Raw genomic sequence first — 22,305 nt, 5'->3', positions numbered from 1 at the left:
TCATTCACGTGACATCGCCGTCGAGATATATGTCATATTCATCAGCCTGATTTTAAGTGTGTAGCTCTTTAGGGGCCCGTCTTGTCGTCCATCCGTAGAGCTCATGTAGGCGGGATCACGCTCAAGATCAAGCAGTCAATACAGGCCTAAAACAAGGCTAGCAATGCTCAAAACCGGGTTGAAATAAACGCACAAGCTCTAAAATAATTAACAGAAATAACCAATAATTAATCGCAACAATTCACTTAAAATCGCTAAACACGCTTCGGAAACATCCGGATGACACCCGCGCCGCGCTAGAGTGGGCGCCACCGCCTCGACAAGCGCACGACTGTTCCTCTCACCGAACCTTCGTCGCTGCATCTGAAGGGGGAAGCAACCTGCTGGAACCCACTGCAGACGACAGGTATCTCAAGCAGGAAGTCGATAAAGCGCAGCAAAAAAGTAGCACACATGTAGCACACCGAGTTTGCGAATCTCCCAAACACGATTCTACGCGTGCCGGGGAAACACTACATGCAAACATTGACGTCATCGACGGTTTGGTAAACGGAACAGAGGGAACTCTAAGAAACGAGAATCGCTGGGTGCCTGTGCTACGCACTTCCTGAGGTTTCACAGTAGTGGAACTGCATTTAAAGCAGGATTTAGAACTAAATCAATCGCTACACAAGAACGACATCAGCGCTTAATTTGAATGGCACTAATCACTACATTAACTGCTGTGTTTAAAGGCCTTTTTGCGTGTTTATGTTGCTTCCTTGTGTCCCCGTAATTTTCGCGCTACATGCTCTACGATGAATTCTTACAAACTCGCCCAGATTTTCGTTCTCGTAGGCCTTTTTGCGTTTGCATTTCGCCAGAGCTGGTGAGTTAATGTTGTGCATAAATGTGAGAACTGCTACAGCATGCGAAGATTGCCAGTGAATAAAATGGGGACGTTTCGTGGTGGATAAAATAAACATTACTCGATATTACGCCACGTCACACATAAGGATAGCGAAAGCACCTGTATGCGAGAGCGTTATTTCCGGGTGATTTAATTAACAACTTCACTAAAATATTGCTTGACACGGATCCCTACACGTACACTGTAAACCACTTTACACACTTAAAGCAATTTCAAGCAAGCAAAACACTCTTTTGCCTAACCAGAATGAAAAGAAATGGGGCTGTAAGGGTGTCTTGCTTGCCCAGTAGTCTTTTGTTTTGCATAAGGGTTAATGTTTTACCTAAAACACCCTTTAGGAGCAAAGGGTGTTATGGGTTATGAAACACCTGTGGCCTGTAGGCAGAGTGCCAGATGTTAATTGGAACTCGCTGATAAAATGGCGTTGAATATTAGGCGGGTTTGGTTTAACAGATAGGTCTCTTTTTGGGCTATTCAAGCACACCATATATTTACGCGTATTCTGTGAATGTTTATTGTTCACTTAAGCGGAACATTAACATCCCTACCGGCACTGAATGGCGGCTTAAGATACCATGGCCATATATAAGAGACGGTCGGGTCAGGGCTGTGTAGCGCTAGCGCTCCGTCCACGAGGCATTTTACACTGCGCTGTGTTGTGTGTGCGGTTGGGCGAGTACGTGCACCTTCTATGCTGATATCTGCAATTGGATGTTCCCTGGCTGGTAGTCTTTATTTTTCACAGTTTTTCAGTGATAAGGCTGTATAGGCTTCCAAAGCAACGTCGAGTGGCGCCACTGCTCTTATTGCAACTGGAGGCATCCCCGGCCACAACACTGCCGCCGCCGCTTCCGCGCACGCGCAAAGCTCTCGGATTGCATCTGTGGTGCGTCACAATGTAACTATTGCTGACTAGCAGTGCTCTGGGGCGAATGAGGAGCGCATGCGCGCACGTGTCCTTGCCGCCGCCGCTGGCAAATCCGGCGACAAACCGCCTTCGCCGGCACCGTCTGCCCCCGCATAGCGCAGCCGCGCGAGCGTCGCGCCCAAACTTGAGCTTGGGTTCTCCATCGACAATTGTCAACACCCCGTGACATATGTGTTTTGACTCGTGAAAATGTTTTTTTTTCTGGGGTCTAAGGGTGTTAGTTATAGAAACGGTAAAATTCCCTTAAGGGAGCAAACTGGTTTACTGTGTGCGTTAAATCTGCGTATTTATTCTAGCTGAATAGCATTGGTACCAGTACGTGGTGCTGCCGCGGACTCGGGCCGCAGTTCGTGGGACAGTATTCAGGCAGGACATACAGATGTTCAGGTCTAGTACCTGCAAATGTTTTGCTGCTGTATGTTACGAATACTATAAACATAGAATTGAGGGTTGCAGAAAATAGTTACATATCATTCCTTTATGACTAGATGCTTCTCGCTGTTGTGTTTATAGTACAAATAGACGTATGCCCCTTGAAAGAGAAGATGGCGGACATGATGCATATATCTGCACAGAAACTATCTGTGCTTTTATGCGCTTGTATTTCACATGATTACATTTTTGAGAATAGCGACCGACTATCATGCCACATCCCGAACAACTTGAGCTGCTTGAAACTTCCATTCGAGTGACCAACGATTGCAGGGTGCACTTACCTTGCGGAAGTACTGCTTGTAGAAGTTGTCGGGCAGCAGAAAATCCAAATCTGGCAATGTATATTGGCCTGTGAAAAATAGTATCCATAAAAGTAGCCAAGTTAAGATGTATGCTCTAAGATAGTAAAAATGTATTTCTGTGTAGTACAGTGCGCCGGGTTTTTATATTTCAGTAATGCGAATCGTGCGGGTTTCAGCATGAATGGTAAAACATTGCATGAGCACACATAAGTAAGTACTTGCAAAAGGGATACAATATATTTATACATTAAAACGAGCACACATTCACAACTACAAAAAAAGCTCAGTTACGTTAAAAATTTTTATAAAAAAGGCAGAACTGGAAGAACTTCACTTCGATTGACAAAATTACGCAGCACATCGCAGCACCAAATGGGGTGCTGGAGTGAGGGCTCCAATCTCTGGGCTTTGACACGCAAGAAGAAAGATAGAAAAATAAAGGTTTATTGTGAGCGAGCATATTGTGCGCCCAACGTGGACGGTCTCCATAACTATTTTTGTTCTTTTACTACTACTACTACTACTACTACTACTACTACTACTACTACTACTACTACTACTTTTTTTTCGAAAGTCTGCCCTTAGGCATAATAATTATTGCTTCAGAAATACACATATAAACTTGCTTCGTGTATGAAGTCCAGTAAGGAGCGGTGGTGAGGTCCACTAATCCAGCGGTCAAGGTCGGGTGGTCGGCCAGGCCTGAGGCCTGTTGCTACTACTACTCAAGCTCATACACATTACACTTGTTCGCCCGAGAATAGAATATGCATGCTTCCGCTGTTTGAGACCTAGATCAGTCGTACCTAAATCATAACAGTGGATCTTTGCAGAACCATGCTGTGCGCTTTATATTTCTTGATCACTTACGCCATTCTAGCATCCCGTCACCAGGTAATGGAGCTCAGTAAAGCAACGTATTGCATCGTCGGAAAATACAACGTCATTCACTTTTTCACACGTTTTATATACGATAGTTGCACTCTCGACAATTATGTCTTTCAATCTCCCGCAGCCATTTTTCCGTGCCGCGATCACCTGCCGAAGGTTAACATGATCACCCACATGCCACTAAACGTCTGCAATTTTACACAGAACATGCACTACAGTGGATCGAAACGATCTGCCATCGCACATAGCTACTGTAATAAAGTTCCAAGAGCTTCACAATGAGCATGCGGAATGACATCTTAGAAACTATGTTCATTTTTATTAGCGTTAACTTAACCTTTTTTCTTAATTTTGGGTTATTCCGGCATGTGACGTTTGTAAGTATATGTATTGTTTTTCCACGTATTTTAACTTGGTTTCTACATGCATTGCATTTGTACCTTCACTATTTCTTTTTGGTTTTAGGTTATCAGTAGGTTGATCTTGAGGTTTATTGTCGTTTGCTTATTGTATCGTTTACATTTTCTCTGCTATTTGACAATGCATCTTTACTAATTATCACAGCTTTCCTTTATCACATAAGCGCACCCTCTTATGTACGTATTACCCTCTCCAAGGACCTTAAAAAGCATTTCTAAAATAAATACATAAAGCTAAGCAACGTAGTCATCCAATTACCGAAAAAGCAGCTGAACATATTTGAAAAGGTTATACAGTGATACGTCTGTTTGCGTTGCCCACAGTTCTACAACAGTTTCTTATAACGCAGAATGGTCAGATGAGCGGAATAAATAAAAGCGAATAATGTACAAGAAACATCACAATAGAAACAGAAAAACAATAATTATGCTTACGGAAATAGCTTATCATACAGAAATGGCTTCTGTACAGATGTGAAGGGAATTACTGAAATGAATAACAAGATGATAAATTAGAGTTTTGAGGCGACACTAAAAGTGACGCAGTCATTTGTAGCACCGAAGCGTTGAGAGATTGACCGGTCGAAAATTTAAAGCTACCTTACCGCACCTCATTCTTCGAATGCCATAATCGACATGGATCACGAGCAGTTTACAATATATACATATATATCGGATGACCATGGTGATGTTCGGTGTCCTAGCACCAGCGTTCGCTGCGTATGTTTTGAGGTTGTTTCAAAAGCATCCGTGAGCAGAGCTTCTCGATCTTTCATTGATTTGTTCTTTCCGTTTCGGTTGACTTAACGAGACCTCATTTTGAAATTATGTGTAATCTTTTACTATCACCGCTACGATATGTACCCGCTGTTTTAGACAAGCGGTTATGCCTTTACACTGCTGTGCTCGAGGTCGCGGATTAGATTTCGGACGTGGTGGCCGTATTTCAGCCAGAGCGAAAAAAGAAAGAGAAGGCGCTTGCATGGTTATATTTATATGCCATTCTAATAATAACCCGATGTAGTTAAGCTTCTAGATCACCAAGTATGATGAATTTTATGATCAGATTATGATTATGTTATGTAAAACAGCATACTTTCACATTGATAGTTGCATTCATGGACCATTCCATCGTTCACTTCTAGACTATTTGAACGATTCAAATTTGTTCGTGTATTTCTGACACCCTTTCGCATTTGCCTTTAGCGCCATTGCACTTGATCTGGTTTCGTAATAAATTAAGAAGAAAATTTCATGGCGCTATTTACTATGTACCCATTTTAATCCCTCTGCAAAGATGTCAGCTTTTTATCTTTAAGTTGTAACAAAACACGAATGTGGTTAAGTGTTCTGGTTAATAATAATAAAAAAAAAGAGGATAAGGACACACAACAAACAGCATGGCAATTTTTAGAGAAATTTCTCGTTGACAAAAAACAGTCAGCAAAGGCAAACTTACTGAGGAGCTGTGAGCGATGTTCACACAGCTGCGATTCTACGTGCGCTCTGATGACCGATGATATCGGTCAGTATCACAAGAGGGCCTGCTACCCAAAAAATATGTGCGCGGCAAAAAACAGTCAAAGTGGGCGAGTTGTTACCGATCAGTTATTGAAAAAAGTTCGCCGCAAAGAACGCATGCCACAAGCGCATTTGGTGTCTCCAGTGTCCGTTATTTCCTTAGGTCCTTGTTCCGCGTAGCGAAACATTAAACAAAAAATGAATGAGTTCCTGCGTGCATATGCGTGTACTGGTGTCCGTGTGCATGCGTGTGTTCGTAGAAGATGCATGGCCGTAAGCAAACCGGTCACGGGAGGCTTGGCCCTGATCCTTACAGTATTCAAGCTGTGGCTGCCGCGGTGGATGGATTGATGAAGTTATATGTATAAGGTTTATTTGTACAAAGGCAACCTAGGACAATGCTGCGCAAGCGACAGGATGTCATAAAATTATTCGTAATATCATCAAAATCTGAAGCGTTGAGTGCATATTCAAAAAGCTAGCTTTGTCTAAGAAATCACTTGTCACAGGAACAAGTGAGTCACCTCCCAGAACGAAGACGAGGTGTATAGATATGTGCAATTTGTGTAGTTTGCGGAAATATGGTTGCGCCCCGCCACGGTGGTCTAGTGGTTATGGCGCTCGACTGCTGACCCGAAGGTCGCGGGATCGAATCCCGGCCGCAGCGGCTGCATTTTCGATGGAGGCAGAAATGTTTGATGTCCGTGTACTTATACTTAGGTGTACATTAAAGAACCCCCAGGTGTTCGAAATTTCCGGATCTCTCCACTGCGGCATGCCTCATAATCATATCGTGGTTTTGGGACGTTAAACCACATATATTATTATATTGCTGCCTTGTCTTTGTGCTCCAATATGTGAGCGTGTGATAACAATGTGCATCAGTGTTAGTGGCTCTTGGCACTTATCGTGTATCGGCTGTTCTTCTGTTCTTATATAACTGTGGATGATGTGCGTGTGGTCAATTCAAATTTTGACATAAATTCAAACTTACATCCAGCTTTTAATTTCCTGGGATCCAAATGACTCCCAGCAAACGTGAACAGAGATTATTCACGTGAGACAGCGTGAGTATCGCCTATAGAAAGTTCTTACGCAGTTCAGTTACTTGAAGTTCACTTATTTGATAATTTTTTGTTGCACCATTACGCAATCGTTTACTCATGAGGGCCGTTACATGTTCCATAGTGTATACTATTGTGCCTCAAAACTTTCGACAGCTAAAGCGCCCACTATTTGTTCCTATAAAGTTGAATTACTGTGGGGGCGTTGTGTCCTAGCTAGCTAAAGTGCTCCCTGAAGTTATTTTTTGTATGGGATGCAGCAATGCTGCATATCAGAATGTCGAATTATAGATGATATTTTAGCGCTCCCCTAATACCAAATATTCAAGGAAGAAATGCAAATAATAGGCTTACTGACTCGAGCGGTTTCCGGCAAAAAAAAAAAAAAAACATTGAGAGCTCACTTGAAAAAAAAAATGCAGAATGGAAAACTGAATTCTCTGGTTATAAGAAACACCGAAGATAATACATGTAAACTAGGGGAAAAAAGAAAATACTGAACCAATACATACGCCACTTAAAACATTGTAAATACTAAGTAAATCGTCCATGAAAATGTACAGATCAAATTCGTATTTATGATATATGGTAATGGTAGAAATGCCGCTTACACGCATTATCAGTCAGCCGGTAAATTACGAGGAACAATGTGGCAACTGCGAAAGGTTGAAAGGTTTTCACAAGGAAAAATTGGCAATTCAGAATCTGTACTGTGGCAAACATGAAAAAAGCTGTTGTGGCTCACCAGTTGTACCTAACCACTGACAACTGAAGTCGGTTGTGCGCGAAATAAACTAATTTATTATTGCGAGAGCAATTATATGGACGCTCTCGGCTGGTTTCTTCCGTCGCCGTCATGTCTCGGATATGTATATGTATATATAAATAAAAGCCACAAAGAAAAATAAGTCGGAAGAAAAAAGATTTCCGAAGCGCGCCACCGGGATTCGAACCTTCGACCCCTCGCTCCGCAGCGCGCTGCTTTAAACAACTCGGCCACGTGCCACTTTTTTTTTCTTTATTGCCTTCTTGACTACAGGTCAAGATCGTCTAACAAGCACACATCATATCCGTTTCATGTGCGTTAATGCATCAAGCAAAGCTATCACATCTTCATCACAGTCAGTCGTCTTATACACCTCACGAACTTTGACAATTTCCACGAAACACTCATGAACAGATGGAACTTTAACATCACAGTGTCTATACGCTAACATGCTGCGCCAAACCGAATGGAGACCCAGTAAAAAGATAACATCCAAATGCGGAACAGAGTATTCAAAGGGCAAAAAGCGAATACCGTGCGGATTAAGAGGTAGTTCTATCTTTAAGGTCCTCTGCAATATGTCCCAAAAGAATATGGCATTATTACAATCAATGAATACATGTTCAATAGTTTCAGGACTCGGCCACGTGCCACCGTCTGTTTAGCATAACAACGGCGAACTATTTATACACACCATTTAACGCTAAAGGCCCGAACACACGTACGCGTTGCAGCGCGTCAACGCGTGACTTTTTGACGCGGCGTCGCGTCCTCTCCCTGTGGAGAGGGAGGGCGCGCAGCTTCGCGTAGCCACGCGCCCTCTCGTTGGCGCTCGTGCCCCAACGTTCATATTCGATAGGTTTCTGAGTATGGCCTCGTGTTTGACGTTATCGAACGCCCTGTGCACGTCGAGCCCGAGTATTGTGCGTACTGCTCCTGGAATGCCTGCTTCCACCACGTCCCTTTTGAGCATCCACATAATATCTTGCGTGGACATAGCTTGCCGAAAGCCAAACAGGGTGGGCGGAAATAGCTGGTGTTCATCAACATGCTCGATGAGGCGTGTCAGAACCACATGTTCTAGTGCTTTGCCCAGGCACGACGTAAGCGAGATTGGACGTAAATTCTCAAGTAGCAGCTTTTTTCCTGGTTTTGGAATGAAGACTACGGCGGCTTCTTTCCACGTCTGTGGAAGTTCACCGGTGCGCCAAACATGATTGAATAGGACGGTTAGGTTTTTTATCGACTGGTCGTCGAGGTTGCGCAGCATTTTATTAGTAATGCCGTCCGGCCCAGCCGCCGAGGTGGTTTTTAGATCGGCGAGCGCAGCTCTGACCTCAGCCTCGGTGATATCAGCATCTATCTTCTCATTTGCTTCGCCACTGTATTCTGCGTACGCAAGATCATCTGTTTCCGTATTAAAATAGCGGCTAGTGAGCTCTTGTATGATCTCTTGATCCGACGCCGGATGCATCCGGAGAAGCTGGCTGACCTTTTTGGCAGTTGCCCCTTTGCTGTTGTCGGGATCCAGCAAATGACGAAACAAGAACCAGGGGTTCTTCGAGCCGAGCTGACCGTTTAGCCTGTTGCACAGCTGCATCCACTGAGCCGAACGTAACTCTTGAGAGTATTTTTGTACTTCCGTTTCAGCTTGAGCCAGGGCTAGTTTAAGTTGACGGTCATGTTTGCGCTTCAGCCATTCCGCTTGGAGAGTTTGCTGGTTTTCCAAAAGCGTGATCAGCTTAGCGTCAGGTCTGGGGCCATCCTCTTCGGCGAGCGCGTCGGTCGTGAACTTTTCGGCGTCCTGGAGGAGCTGCGTTGTCCATTCGTTTAAGTCTTCAATTTTTGTGACAGCCTGATGGTTCCGTTTGAATCGAAAAAGGTCCCACTTGGTATGTTTGATATGTTTCTTCTTTTTACTGTATCCCGCCGCAGGTATTCTGATGTCCAGGACATAGTGATCACTGCTCAAATTGAGTCCTGTGTTGGACCATGTCGCTCCCTCCACTTGTCGGTCAAAGGTCAGATCGGGAGTGGTGTTTCGTGTCACGCTGTTGCCAATTCTTGTCGGCTGTGAAGGATCTGTGAGCAGGGTCAAGCCGTGGTTGTTGGCCCCATTTGCTATCGAGACGCCCTTCTTGGTGTTACGGGGGTAGCCCCACATGGTATGACTTGCATTAAAGTCTCCTAGAATGACAACCTGGGCTTCTCCTGCTTCTTTCCTCACTTTTCGCATGATTGTTGGGAAGGGGATAGTACTGCATCTTGGCGGGCTATATACGTTAAGTATATAGATGCATTTATGCTTTCTGTTCTTGGGCATGAGTTGAACAAAAGTGTAGTGCAGATTTTCTATTTCCAAGTCGATTTGCATTGCAGCAATGTTACGATGTACTGCAATGGCTGTTCTTACGTTCGATTTGTTGCTTGTCGGGAGCTCATTAAAGCTGGTATAGCCGGTAATTTTGACAGCCTATTCTGTTTCTTGTAGCGCGATGACATCGATCTTAGGGTTGAGGTCCGTCATTGCGAACTGCAGCGCTGCTCTCTTTTTGGCAAACGATCTGCAGTTCCACTGAATTATTCTAACTTGTTCTGCCATCATTTTTGAGGTATACTGTGGACCTGGCGTCGGCCGCACCGTTGGGAATGCCGCGTCCGTTTTGAGGTCCCCCTGTTTGATTTGCAGACGCGATGACTAGAGGTAGCGAGGTTGACGGTGTCTCTATGTTGTTGCCTAATGTGGGTATCATGTTGCGTATTTCGTTTTTGAGCATGTCGTGGAACGTCTTCAGCGTTTCTTGCATTGCACACTGCATAACGTTGAATCTTTCGTCTATGCTTTTCGCCAGGCTTGATATTGTTTGTTCTACTGTTTCGACTCGTTGTTTGAGATCGCTTGCTGGTTCTTCGGCGGGTTCACTCTCGTCGATTAATTTTCTTTTAGGATTACGTGCATGATCTACCTCCATACTCGACTCCGCGTTCCTGTGTACGTATGCGGCCGTTTCCCTAGCTGCAAGCGTTAGCCGAGCGGGCGTGGGATTTTCCAGGTGTCGAATCTTATTATTAGCAGCTTCTAATTGTTTTTTGAGCTCCTTAACTTCTGCAACTAACCCCCTCACCGTTTCGCTGACTTCTCCGCCAGGGTCCGATCGGGTAGTCCCTTGGCCTTGGCTGGTCCCGTGGCCATGTGCTGCAGTCCTTCCTCTGCTGGACGAGTGCTCTCTGGAGCCTGGTGGAGCCTGCTGCAGCACAGTTGCGTTTTCTTGACGGGCTTGCGACGCCTCCGTCAGTCGAGTGCCTCGTACCGCGTCCCTGTAACCCGTGCTCTGCGAGTTCGGCTGGGTAGCCGAAGTGATGCGGGTTGTGTTCTCCTGGTCACCGCCTTGTTGTTGACCGATGACGACGGTCGTGCGCTTGGTCCCTGTGCTGTTCTTGCTGTTGTTGCTACGCTGCTGTACTTGAGAATAGTACTTGAACTTGCAGTTCCTGCCACCGGTGGGGTGCCCACCCTTGCACACTATGCACCGAGCTAGGCATGTGGGCTTGGTGCCCCACTCCGGCGTGGCATGCGTCTCATCTCCACATCTCTTGCATCTTGCCTGTCTTTGTTGAGGATACACATCCGTTTGGTGGCCTACTTTCCGACAGTTGTAACAGGCTTCGATGCGATCCCGGAAAGGGTATACGACGTACGTGGCCCCCCAGTATCTTACGTAGGGCGGCCGGTCGGCACCGGTAAATATCGTCACAATATGCCTGGACTCGCCCAGGCGCCGAGCTCCGACGATATCGATGCCCTTATTTCTGGCACGTAGTTCATTCAAGATAGCTGCATCATCCTCGTCAGAACAAGCGTGATACAGTATCCCTTTGGTGGAGTTCTCAGGCGCCGGAGCGTAAGCAAAAACTTGGATTTCTTGTTGGCCGATTTTGACAACTTGTAATTTTATGTACCTGCCTGCCCTATCCAGGGACGGGGTGCTGATCAGCGCCGTATTGTTCGTAGGGTGTAACCTGAGCTGGTCTTCGGCGACGACTTCCGTGGGGTTCACCTGCGCCGCAGCGCAGACTGCCTTAAAAAGTTCTGTCGCACCGTGGTGTAGCAGACTGGCTGCTGTTTGTGGTCGGATGATGACCTTGTAATCCGCCGGCAGAAGCTTCGGTAGCGGTTTACGTTTAGGGAGCGGTGGCGGCCTGGCGCGGAATCGAGGTCTCCCCCTCTCACGATGCTCGGAGTCAGCAGTGGCGCTCCCGGTCTGCTTCCTGTCTGTATCGGCTCGGGGCTGTTGGCGCGCGCACCAGCGCTGCGCCTCCAACGTGGTCCAGCTCCCGCTTAGATACTCTTCTTCGGTGATTGTCTGGCCCTCCACGACCACCTCTATCACTCAAATAAGGCGGATGGAGAAAGGGGGGAGATATATCGCACAGCTAGCGGCACCTCGGTGCGCCAGCAGTGCCGGTGCGATGTATGAGCAGGAACAAGCAGATTAGGCCTAGCGCACTGCGGCCTGTTTACCGCTGTACAGCATCGAAGTCGCCCTGTCACCACCCAACGACGACACAGCGACGTTCTCAGATACTTCGGCAGCACGTCTCACGTATCACGAGGACGGTCCCACGATAAAAAGAAACCGTTACACAGGCACCATGCCGGTCTCCACACAGTCAACGTTTCGGCTCCGATGCAACCGCAGGAGAATCAGAGGAGCGCATGCGCAGTAAAGCGAAGAACGCCCGCGCCACCTGTCGGGAACTGACGAAACAGCCCGCGAAGCAGGTTTCTGTACATGCGAGTCCGGCGCGGCCGGCGCGAAATGCAACAGGATCTATTCGGTGCCGAGCGACGCCCTAGCGCGCCAGCCGTCGGCCGCGTCGGCGGTCAGCCTACGCCGGACCATAGAGGGCTGTTTTTTGCTGATGTAACGTCGCCGTGACGCGCGCGCGCGCTCGACGACGGTACGCTGGAGTATATCAGAGTCTTAAACGATGCGTCGAACGCCACGTGCGGCAGGAGACGCGGAGGGGTCACTCCACGCGCCGCAGTTAAAAAAAAAAGAAGAGCGTTGGGTTGTAGCGCGCTGCTCAAACACGAAGAAGTAACAACCGTAACAGTTCGCGCTCGTCCTGTGTGTACCTGTGCATTCTTTTCGAGTGCCCTTCCTTGTGTTTAAGCAGTGCGCTGCAAGTGTCAAGCTGTGACCGTGGTTAGTTCGCGGTCGTCCTGTGTGTGTTCTTTTCGCCAGACCTTTTCGCTCGAGCGGCACGTTGCAAGTATCGAGCTGCTTGCCGTTCTTCGCGTGACATTCTAATTTGTTCCTATCGCATCCATTGCTTCGCCGTTGTGGCGAAACTGTGTCTTTTTTCTCCTGTCCAGTACAGCATCGCCCACAACTGTTAATTATAGAAGACACAAAACAGCTTTTGCACGAGGTTGTTGGTATATGGTTCAAAATCGACGGCGATGCTGCTGAGCGATCTGATTACAATGAAGACAAGTTTGCACTTCGCATTGTCGGTTATTGCGTTTTATATCTCTGTTCATGAATCGTCGTAACTAGTGTACCTATCTACAGATGAGAGAATACAGCTGGCTCGTTGACTGAAAACCTCGAGTTTACTCGCTGTAAAACAGATGCAAAAATACTAACCTAAGGTATTGTGAAAGACGTCGTAAAAGGGAGACACGTCCAGAAAGGCCCAGCTGAAATGAAATCACGGTCATTTTGTTCATACATGGTTATGACAGCTCACAATTACTTCATAGTTTATATATTGTGAGTGTACCAGAAGTTAGAACTTCCAAGTTTTGAGTGTAATCTTCGATATTTTTTTGGACTGCTATGTAGTGCCCCAACTAAAGGTTACTAAAGGTTTCAATTGGACCTTGCGTTTTTGCATTCTATTCAGATGGAAACTAAGCTGATTCTAAAACGCTTGTTGTTTACGGGGAACATTAGAGGTCGGCGTGAGAAAGCTGGGCACGAAGATAAAAAACTGCATGTTTGTTTGAGAGCCTGATGTTGTGCGATAAACACATGCCGTCAACGATAGTTTTTCTACTGGTTCGCTTTCTTTGCGTTACAGTTACACATCTCAGGCGCACCCAATGGCCTTTATGGGCACAGAGCTGTAAGTACTGCATACGTTATTTTGTAGAAGTTTTATTTTTTTTTAATTGTACGCCCGGTGGACTAGCAAAACTTAGCGTCGCTATACAGAAAAAAAAGAGTCTCCTGGTATTAGTAAAAAGCCCCTTTTACAATACCAAAAGCACAACACTTGCCGCGAGAAGGCGCTTGGTAAGCGAGAAAGCGCATAAAGAGGAAAGGTAAGGGGCGACGTCACCACGAAGTTCGCGCACCAACTAGCTGTGACGTCATAGATTTTTTTACGGAGCCTACTAGGGCGCAGAATGAATTACATTGTCCTCTGAGGGGGTCAGAGACTAACGTGCAAAGTTTCAGAAGCGTTTGTTGCGCCGATGTGACCAAAATACGAAGACAAAAAAACTATATATCTGTGACGGCACGCTGACGTTCATGCGTGAGGATCTTAGAGCGAAATTTAAAAAGAAAACTTTCGCCTTTATTTTCTCTTCTATTTATAAATTTATGATGGTAAAATAATGATGTTACAGCTTTCAAAGAATCATTTATCAATCAGTATTAATTTATTGTTTGCTTTAATGTCTCTTTCAAAATAGCTATTGTCTCCAAACACGGACGTACTACAGAACAAATAAAGCTTGGCTATAAATGGCAGTTAGGGCTTTTCCAAACGCCAGCATTTTAACGCCTTCTGGATTTTTCGGCATTGTGATTTTTCTCAGCGTACCCTTTTAAAACGCAATTGAATACTCCAAATCATCTATCTTATGGTGAGAACGTGTCGCATATTGACGTGTTAGTAGGCCTCTCAGTGTGGACGAAAAAGAGCGAAGCCACCTTTCATTGTCAGTCAGTGGTGCAGGCAGGAACAAGTGAATCGGGGACACACGTGCACTTTTCTAGAGAGAAGCTCACCACTATACATACTTTTGTAAAAAAGGCGATGACGGCAACCAGCGGCTCTCCATAGCTAAGGATGACAGCGTGAAGAAGCCGTCCAGCACGCGCGACGAACTGATGTCGCGAGCCTGCCGTGCAAACAAGGTATGATCAGCACCCACGGTGATCTTCTCAGCCATGTGTGAGGTCACAATATACCGAACTTAACTATCGCTCCGCTGTGTAATCTATGCTACAGACACGCAATATTCAGCCGAAAGAAGGAATCTAAGTGCAACTGGAAGATGAAGTGATAGAAGCAAGGCATACTCGTATTTGCTGTCGATACTGAAGGAGTATGGCTGACCACATCTGTGGACGTAATATGGCGCCATGTAGGCGTCAATGAAAACATCAGAGAAGAGGAGTAAAGTTGTAGGGCCAATTCAACGCCACAGTGGAATTCAAGGGGCTCACCCAAAAACGGTGAGGCCTCTTGAAATTGTGTTGTTGCTTTGTCTCGGATGATGTTAAACGCAGAGAAATGGCGTCATCTATGCGTAGCCATCAGCGCCCATTATTGTGAGAGCTACGGCTACGAATTCCGTAGCGTAATCGGCCTTGTTTACTGCTGTGAATTGAACGAATATATATACATCACTGTGGTATTAATGTGGAGGAATGGTCAACTGCCCCAAAAATGCACTGATACTATAGTTTCCCACCATGCCAATAACACCCATCGGGTTCGGTGCAATGGATTGGATGATGATCATAATGATGGTGGCAAATATCATCTACGCATCGCCTTCAAAATAGGGTGGAAACAAACAGTCACTTTGTCAGCTTGATGTAGCCAGGTTTCATTGAAGCTATCGTGTTGTAATTTCGTCTGTCTTTTCGTGAACGTTTCGTCATTAAACTTCTATTTCTAGGTTGTGCCCAGCTATGGACGGCTATAACAGCTCCGGTTCTATCCATCCCTTATATTGTTCTTTTGTTTTTTTGATGTCTTAAACGCGCCGTCTTTATCTGGAGTATTGGCCACATGATATTTCCACCAGCTTTGAAATCTAGTGCCTCTGTTAGGTGTATTCGACCGTAACCTGTCGATTTACCTCCGCTATGTCCTACCGGTATTTTAGGATGCGCACTTAGTAACGATCAAACTACTAGCTCAGACGACACCATGTTGCTGGTTCGTAACATTCGCGTGGCGTTTCTAAAGTCAGTCTTTTCAGCTCGTGCTTAATGAAAAAATTACAGACTTTGCCTGCAATGTGAGCGGACCAGCTCGTGTAAATATTCCAGGTGCTACTGCGGGCCTTATTGTTCGCTGCAACTGTTACCTTTTCGAAAATGCTATCCATGTCTTTGACACCCTCCATGTGTCGCGGAAAAATATGCCACTTCATGTCGCGCATCTGCAAAACATAGAAATAACCGGCACTATTAAGTGAATCATCACAGTGTCATGCTGAAACATGATGGTATGCTGTCGAAGTCAGCACACTCTGGGCTCGCTTTCGCACACCCGCACATTCGCTAATGTTAAACAGCGTAGGAATGGTGCGCTGCAGGTGTGCAGTCATATTAATTACAAAAAAAAACATAGCTGATCCCTCTGTCATAGGAATCGGTAAAACACGAAAGTGAAACGTGTCTTCACAGACGTAGTTGAGCGTTTGTTGCGCATTCTTTCGCCCCAAGGGCGAAGGAATGAATGCTACAGCGATTGTAATGTCACGCGAAGAACGGCAAGCAGCTCAAAACTTGCAACGCGCTGCTCAAGCAGAAAGGACGCACGCACGTGCGACCACGCCCTGTAGACGCGGGCGCTCGTCGCAACGGCGACGACCTTCCAAGCACGCTCTACTGCGCTCTTCGAGCCCTTCGTGCCATCTCGCTAGTGATAACGAAAACACGCTGTAACGCCGATCTCTGAGTACCGCCACCGGTAAATGGTGTATATAAATAGCTCGCCGTTAGCATTGTGAAGAGCGTGCCGTCCGTGGCCGAATCGTTTCGCGCTGCGGAGCGAGCGGTCGGAACTTTTTCTTCTGGTTTTTTCTTTGCCCACTGTTAGTCTTTATATTTTACAACGTCATTTCCGTGACGGAAATACGTCAGTGGTGGACCCCGGCATAAAACACTTTCGTGTTAATATACTGTCAATATGTCGCTAGCGCATGTTGGGGAGAGTCAGAGACAGAGATACTCTCTCCGGCAAAGAGATAACAGAATTTTAATTCGAAGTATTTAATTTTCCACAAGGTAGCCTAAAGGACATGGACGTTTATTCTGTATTTATAGTTTTAAATCTCCCATTTCTTCTAATTTTTGTTTAAAGGTAACTTTTTTTGGAAAGGAAGGCACGATAGAAAAATTGTGTTATTCAAATAAAACCCAACGAATTATCAACTCCGCGTGAATGATGGAGCGACAGGTGTTCAGAAGCATGTCTAATTCAACCTAACGTAGCCGCTGTTCGTATGTTTTATATCTATTAGGTGATTTACACGCCCTGTACATGGTTGACGTCAAGGGGGTGAAAGAGGATGATAAGTACGAAATTGCACTACCTCACAGCGAGGATCTACAAGACTTCGTGTACATGTGTCGCTCGCACCTGTACACCTGTACACAGAGCAGACACCTGCACTCGCTGCACTGTGTCCATCAGCACCGTGAGCCGAGCGCATGATCAACAAATATGATTCTCATATCAGAGCCGTGCCGACAAGCCCGAGCGTCTATCGGAGGGAGACTGAAATGTCGCCTTCAAGACAAACTCGTTCGGATTACCACTCAGCTCACTCAAAGGGGCCCTGCAACACTTTTTCTAGTAATCATCGACTGACTTCATTAAATGAGTTTATTGTTTCACGAATCGACTGCCGCACACACTTTTAGAATCCGTCAAGTACGAGGAGAGTTACAGGGATTTGCAGCACGCTTTAGGCGCTTTCTCTCTCCCTTCGTACCAGCAAGCGCACTGAAAGCCACGCAAAGGGGGTGGCAAGGGGGCAAGAGGCTACGTCCGTTCATCGGCGCGCGTCATGTGCCTGAGCACTTTATTTTCTTTTTTCTTCGAACGCACGGCTTACTCTCAGCGTGATCGCCAGCGAGCGCGGGCCGTGGAGGCATCCCGCGGCGGCCGCGGTAACTATACAGCACACGATGCTCAAGTAAGCCAACGGCCGTGGTCTATGTTTATCGAGCGGTCATTTGGGTTTATGGCATTTGCCTAGAGAAGAGCGAGCGATTTATAGCTGACTTTGAGGAGTAATTGTAAATTCCAGGCCGCCTACTGCCTTATGATGTTTGGCTCACATGTCCTCGGGAGCCTCGACTACGGATTGGCAGCTTTTTCTGACCATGCTGAAAAAGCGTGCAAGAGCCCCTTTAAGCTGTAGGAAAAGCTGTAGATTTGTTGTAACGACGTGCGGAAAGTGCTTACTTCCATAACATGTGGAGTATATAGTTTTTCTACATGATAATTTGTTTGGAGTGGATTCCCAGAAGTCTTTCCAGCGTACTGCGGCATAGTTTATTGCAGTTTCATTGATTTCCTTTAGGTGATGGTGACGGTTGTGATGTCGCAGCAGGTGGTGCTAGCCTCACCTGCATAGCCGGCAACTGTTCCACCTAAGCATCACATGAATGGTAGGGTTGTGTCGCCACGCGTTACCTAGCCCCATGTTTCACAGGAAGGCAAACAAAATTCGTTGCACGCTCCTCCTCGTTGCTGCGAGCCCTTCAGGGAAAACGTCTTCAAATGTCTGGTGCCTATGGCCACCCCTTTTGAGGCTGCGGACCATGTCCTCTACTTTTTTAGAACAGTAAGGAAAGCTAGTTATGCTTCCTGTTTTCTACATTTTGACGATGCACGCATATTAGATATTCGATTCGATATTCGGAGAGCTTTTGTCCACATTTGTATTCCATTAGTATTCGAAAATTGAAATATTCTAACACCCACAATCCCTAGCAAAGCCTTTAAGGAGAAGAAAACTAAAACCAACCGCCTTTTCTGTTAAGACTAAGCTGGCAGAAAACTTCGAAATCACCATGGGTTGTAAAGTGAGTCAAAGAAAACTTGTCTCATATGGTCACGCACCTTCTCTGCAACGATAGTGTTCATTTCCTTGCTGATGGCGGGTGAATTTTGAAGAATTTCGACGATGCTGGCCTGGATTTGGTGCAATAGTGTCTTCACCTGTAAGGGAACAAAAAGCAGTTCAGCGTAATGCCTGGGGTACACGTCTTGTCGCATGTAAACACATCCAGCTTTAGAATGGCTGCTTCTAAAAAAATGCACTGAAAGAAGGTGTCTTACAATGAAGTGATCTACGTGGATTAAGGGAACACTAAACAGCAACGATAAATCAGTCCTGATCCATAAGGGCTTTAAATTTGCTTGGAGGGAAGTGTGTAATGTCCAGCTACTCTAAAGCGTTCGGAAATCGTCATCAAGCAACCATAACCACTCACTACGGCGCCTGTAAAGCCGTATGTATTAGGAGCTGTAAAACCGCCCCTTTCTAGCCGCTTTTCCGTGACTATCGTACGTAGTCCTACAGCGTGTGATAAAACCCTCAGCACTTCTCTGTTCGCTGCCTCGCTTGCCAGGCTGGCGTCTTTCCCCGACTGCTTAAGTGCGTTACAAAATTGCCAAATACAAAGGAAAAAAACGAAAGCCCAATGCCGAATTCTTAAATTTCGCAGCAGCGCATTACGTGAAAAAAAAACATGGCTGATCACTGCGTCATAGGTATCGGCATAAAACGAAAGTGAAACGTCTTCACAGAATTAGTTGGTTGTTGGGTGCATTGGATCTATGACAGCTTGTACAATGTCAATAGGTGTTTGGCAGCTATAACACTGTTTACGTGGATAAACCCACGTTGACGCTTAGTGGCACATCACCATCGCGACGACTAACGCCCATGATCATGATTTAACCGTTGTGGTAGGTGAAGTTGTTCACATATACGTGGACACAGCATATCGCAAATCCCGCGCATAGATCGCATCAACAAGCACACAATAAACACTTGTACTCTATATGCACTTCTTCGAAGGCTCGTTAATTGAGGAGAGACGCGGCACGGTGTACGCTCCCGAGTAATAGCTAAACCACGCCTGTGCTCATGCATGCACTACCGCACTGCGTTTCAGCAACACGGGTGGCAGAGATTCGTAGCTTGAGCCGCAAACGCGCGAAGGCATTCCACGTCCTGCTGGCCTCTGTCTAGCCAAGAAGGCACGACATTGATCCGTCGACACTGTTGCCTTTCTGCGGCGCTTATTGCAGCAGTTTTATTAGTCGGTGCTATCACACTCGATGCAGTAGGCGGCGGAGATACACCGTTGGTGCATGCGGTAGCCGCACTACTCCGACAACGAGCCGTCACACTCTAACACGATGCAAGAGGCAAAGAACGCGACTGCGTTTAAGGCGCCTCCTCGATGCCAGCGCGGCCAGTTTACTCGTTGGCATCGAGACGCTCTAACTGCGCCATCGCCAAATCGATCCCTATCGGCGCTCGCTACTGTCATGACGCAGTACTTCACTTCACCGCTCACAAACGGCGGCCCCACTCCGCGCCATCTGGCTCCGCCAACAGAGAGCACTGTGCGAGAGAGAATGTGTGAGAGATATAAGGCGCGTTTGTGGACCCTCGTGTATGGGCAGCGGTAGCGTAGTCGGTAGAGCGCCGGGCGCCTGTCGTCGCGGATCGAAAGGTCGTGTGTTCGATTTCCGGCGGAGGAACTTTTTCTTCCAGTTCTTGCTTTCTCATCCGTTAGTGTGCGTTTTAGCAACGTCATATGCGTGACTGAAATACCTCAGGAAGATCTTGGTGGACCCGGCATGAAACACTTTCGTATTAAAATATGAAATAATCTTTTTTGCGCTGTTTGATTTTTTGCTAGGTCGGGCAACTTGCACTCCGGTTTATATGGACAATTCACTTTCGTATTAAAATATGAAATAATCTTTTTTGCGCTGTTTGATTTTTTGCTAGGTCGGGCAACTTGCACTCCGGTTTATATGGACAATTCAATGAAAACGTGCACAGAATTTAATTGTGTAAGCTGATGTGTTGGTCTATGGAACATGAGCCGTTTTTCTGTGGAAGTTATGGGTACCCAAAGGTCAGAGAAACTTATCTGGGCAACTGTGAGTAACTGCATACGCCCGCCACTATAACCGAGTATAATTTGTGAGCCCACGCTGCTGAATTTGACATAGTGGTTTCGATCACACCTGCGACGGCTACATTTCATTCGGGCGGAACGCAAGAACACTAGGCAGAACACTAGGGAACACATTGAAAGTGGGCAAACAAGGTGTCTTCGTCAGGTAACAACTTTTTTTGTTGCCCTGTAAAGTTGAAATCGGAGAAGCGACTTTCGCGATTCGATCAGTGTTGATCAGCTAGCTAGTCTCTGAGTCATCAAACTAAGTACAACCCTGTTCTATTCTGCCCAGCCCTCGCTGCTTGCACATGTTACTCGTCTTGCCTTCCTTACCAATTCATCGCCTTCCCATTTTCTTTCTTTCGCTACGTTGTCTTCCCTGCCTGCATGTCTATTTCTCAACTTATGCTACAACCAGGGTCTCTACGAAGAGATTTGTCTTAGGCGGGCAATAAGTGCTTTGTTCTACTACCGTGACAAAGAAAGCTGCCCTGAAAGCGTTGGCACGAGTTCCCTCATCTATTGAATCAATGCTGATGACGTCAGGCTCCGTATTCCTGTGAACATACATCTTGTTCGGGTAGCAGGATAGCACAGTGGCCTAGATAAATTGAGAGATGTATAGATATACAGTAAAAGTGACACACCTTGTGAACGTCTACCGTAGGCTGGCTGCGCATAAGTGTGTTGGCGAAGGTCGCTCCGAGGGCTGGTTCCAGCAACGCGTAGCAGGCATGCAGGGGGTCACCCTGGGCATGTAGCCGGGACAGCTCGTCTAGGGGTCTGGGTAGCAGCGGGGACACGGCGACGAGGACCCGCCAAGCTACCAGGGTGGCCAGACTTGCCCTGCATCACCAAATATTCTAGTCTCCCAAGACATATCGACGGTACTGGTGTACTTACGGCGTAACACGATTGGTCCGATCAGAAGTAGGAACTCCTAGGCGCACCTTCAGCAATATCACAACCTCACACACAGTCATGATTTCCAAGCTTGCCTTGGTGCGGTGACAAGTGACCCCCTTTCACTGTCTTCCTCTCGTCAGACCCCCTCCTTTCCACTGAGCCTCACTCCTGCCCCTCAGGTCACGTGACCTACGTGACGCCTACTGCTACAGTACTGCGACGGCAGCCCAGGGTAGACTAAAACAGTTTCGCTCTTATAGCGATGCCTGTTGTTCAGATGATGTGGCCTGATGAACTTTTAAGCATGTCGTGCAAATATTTTATAATATATGTAGCTTTGCATATGCGTGTTACGTTTATTTTCTTTTCATCGCGCGTGTGGTTTCTGTCCTTCGCTCAACACATTGTTTGTGCATGTATTGTACGCTAAACTATATAAAATTAAACCGGGCTGTAAACAACACCCGAATGCGACCCAAAAGCCGTACCCGAGCCGATATTCGCAGAACGTACCTAACGTTATCTGAACCTGAACCGAAGAATATAATATCGGTTAACGGTTCAGAACAAAGCGGTTCTCTCTGTAAAAGACAGCAGTTGTTACAGTTTATATGAAGGTCGTTATTCAACTGGAGATTCATCGAACGGGGCACGGCATTCGTGGCCTAGCTCACCTCGAGCTGTTTCCAAATACGGGCACGAGGTGGCGAAAGAAGTCCACGGATCTGACAAGAACGTACACGTCCTCTCCGAGCGAAGACTGCTTGGCGCCGAACAGGGTGGAGAGAAATTCCGTCCAGCTCCACTAGTCAGGTGTGAGAGAGAAAAGCCCAAGCCAAAACATAAAGCCTCTAAGAGTACGTAAATTTCGAAGTTTTTATTCGTATTCAAGCACAAATATATGAATAATCGAACAAACACAATAGAAACAGCTGTTACATAACTGATCTGGAGGTGTAGGCGGACA

The 22,305-nt window shown here is 46.4% G+C and overlaps 2 protein-coding genes across 2 annotated transcripts in view; both read right to left on the bottom strand.

Moving 5' to 3' along the window:
• LOC125757950 (neprilysin-21-like) overlaps positions 1 to 2,625 on the bottom strand; it is a 35,030-nt gene extending 32,405 nt beyond the window's left edge. Inside the window, exon 1 of the mRNA XM_049414351.1 lies at positions 2,555 to 2,625. The gene's annotated coding sequence lies outside the window, so the exon portion shown is untranslated. The remainder of the gene's footprint in view (positions 1 to 2,554) is intronic.
• A 1,691-nt stretch (positions 2,626 to 4,316) lies between these two features.
• Positions 4,317 to 22,305, bottom strand: part of LOC119385571 (neprilysin-1) — a 45,380-nt gene continuing 27,391 nt past the window's right edge. The window contains exons 9-15 of the mRNA XM_049414020.1: positions 22,013 to 22,143; positions 21,080 to 21,278; positions 18,328 to 18,447; positions 15,578 to 15,652; positions 14,277 to 14,377; positions 12,891 to 12,943; positions 4,317 to 4,372 (exon numbers count right to left, since the gene is read on the bottom strand). Of these exons, the coding sequence (XP_049269977.1) occupies positions 4,317 to 4,372; positions 12,891 to 12,943; positions 14,277 to 14,377; positions 15,578 to 15,652; positions 18,328 to 18,447; positions 21,080 to 21,278; positions 22,013 to 22,143 (735 nt within the window). The remainder of the gene's footprint in view (positions 4,373 to 12,890; positions 12,944 to 14,276; positions 14,378 to 15,577; positions 15,653 to 18,327; positions 18,448 to 21,079; positions 21,279 to 22,012; positions 22,144 to 22,305) is intronic.

Source organism: Rhipicephalus sanguineus, chromosome 3 (assembly GCF_013339695.2).
Source record: "Rhipicephalus sanguineus isolate Rsan-2018 chromosome 3, BIME_Rsan_1.4, whole genome shotgun sequence".
Classification (NCBI taxonomy): Eukaryota; Metazoa; Arthropoda; class Arachnida; order Ixodida; family Ixodidae; genus Rhipicephalus; species Rhipicephalus sanguineus.
This window is presented reverse-complemented; position numbering and strand designations above follow the sequence as displayed.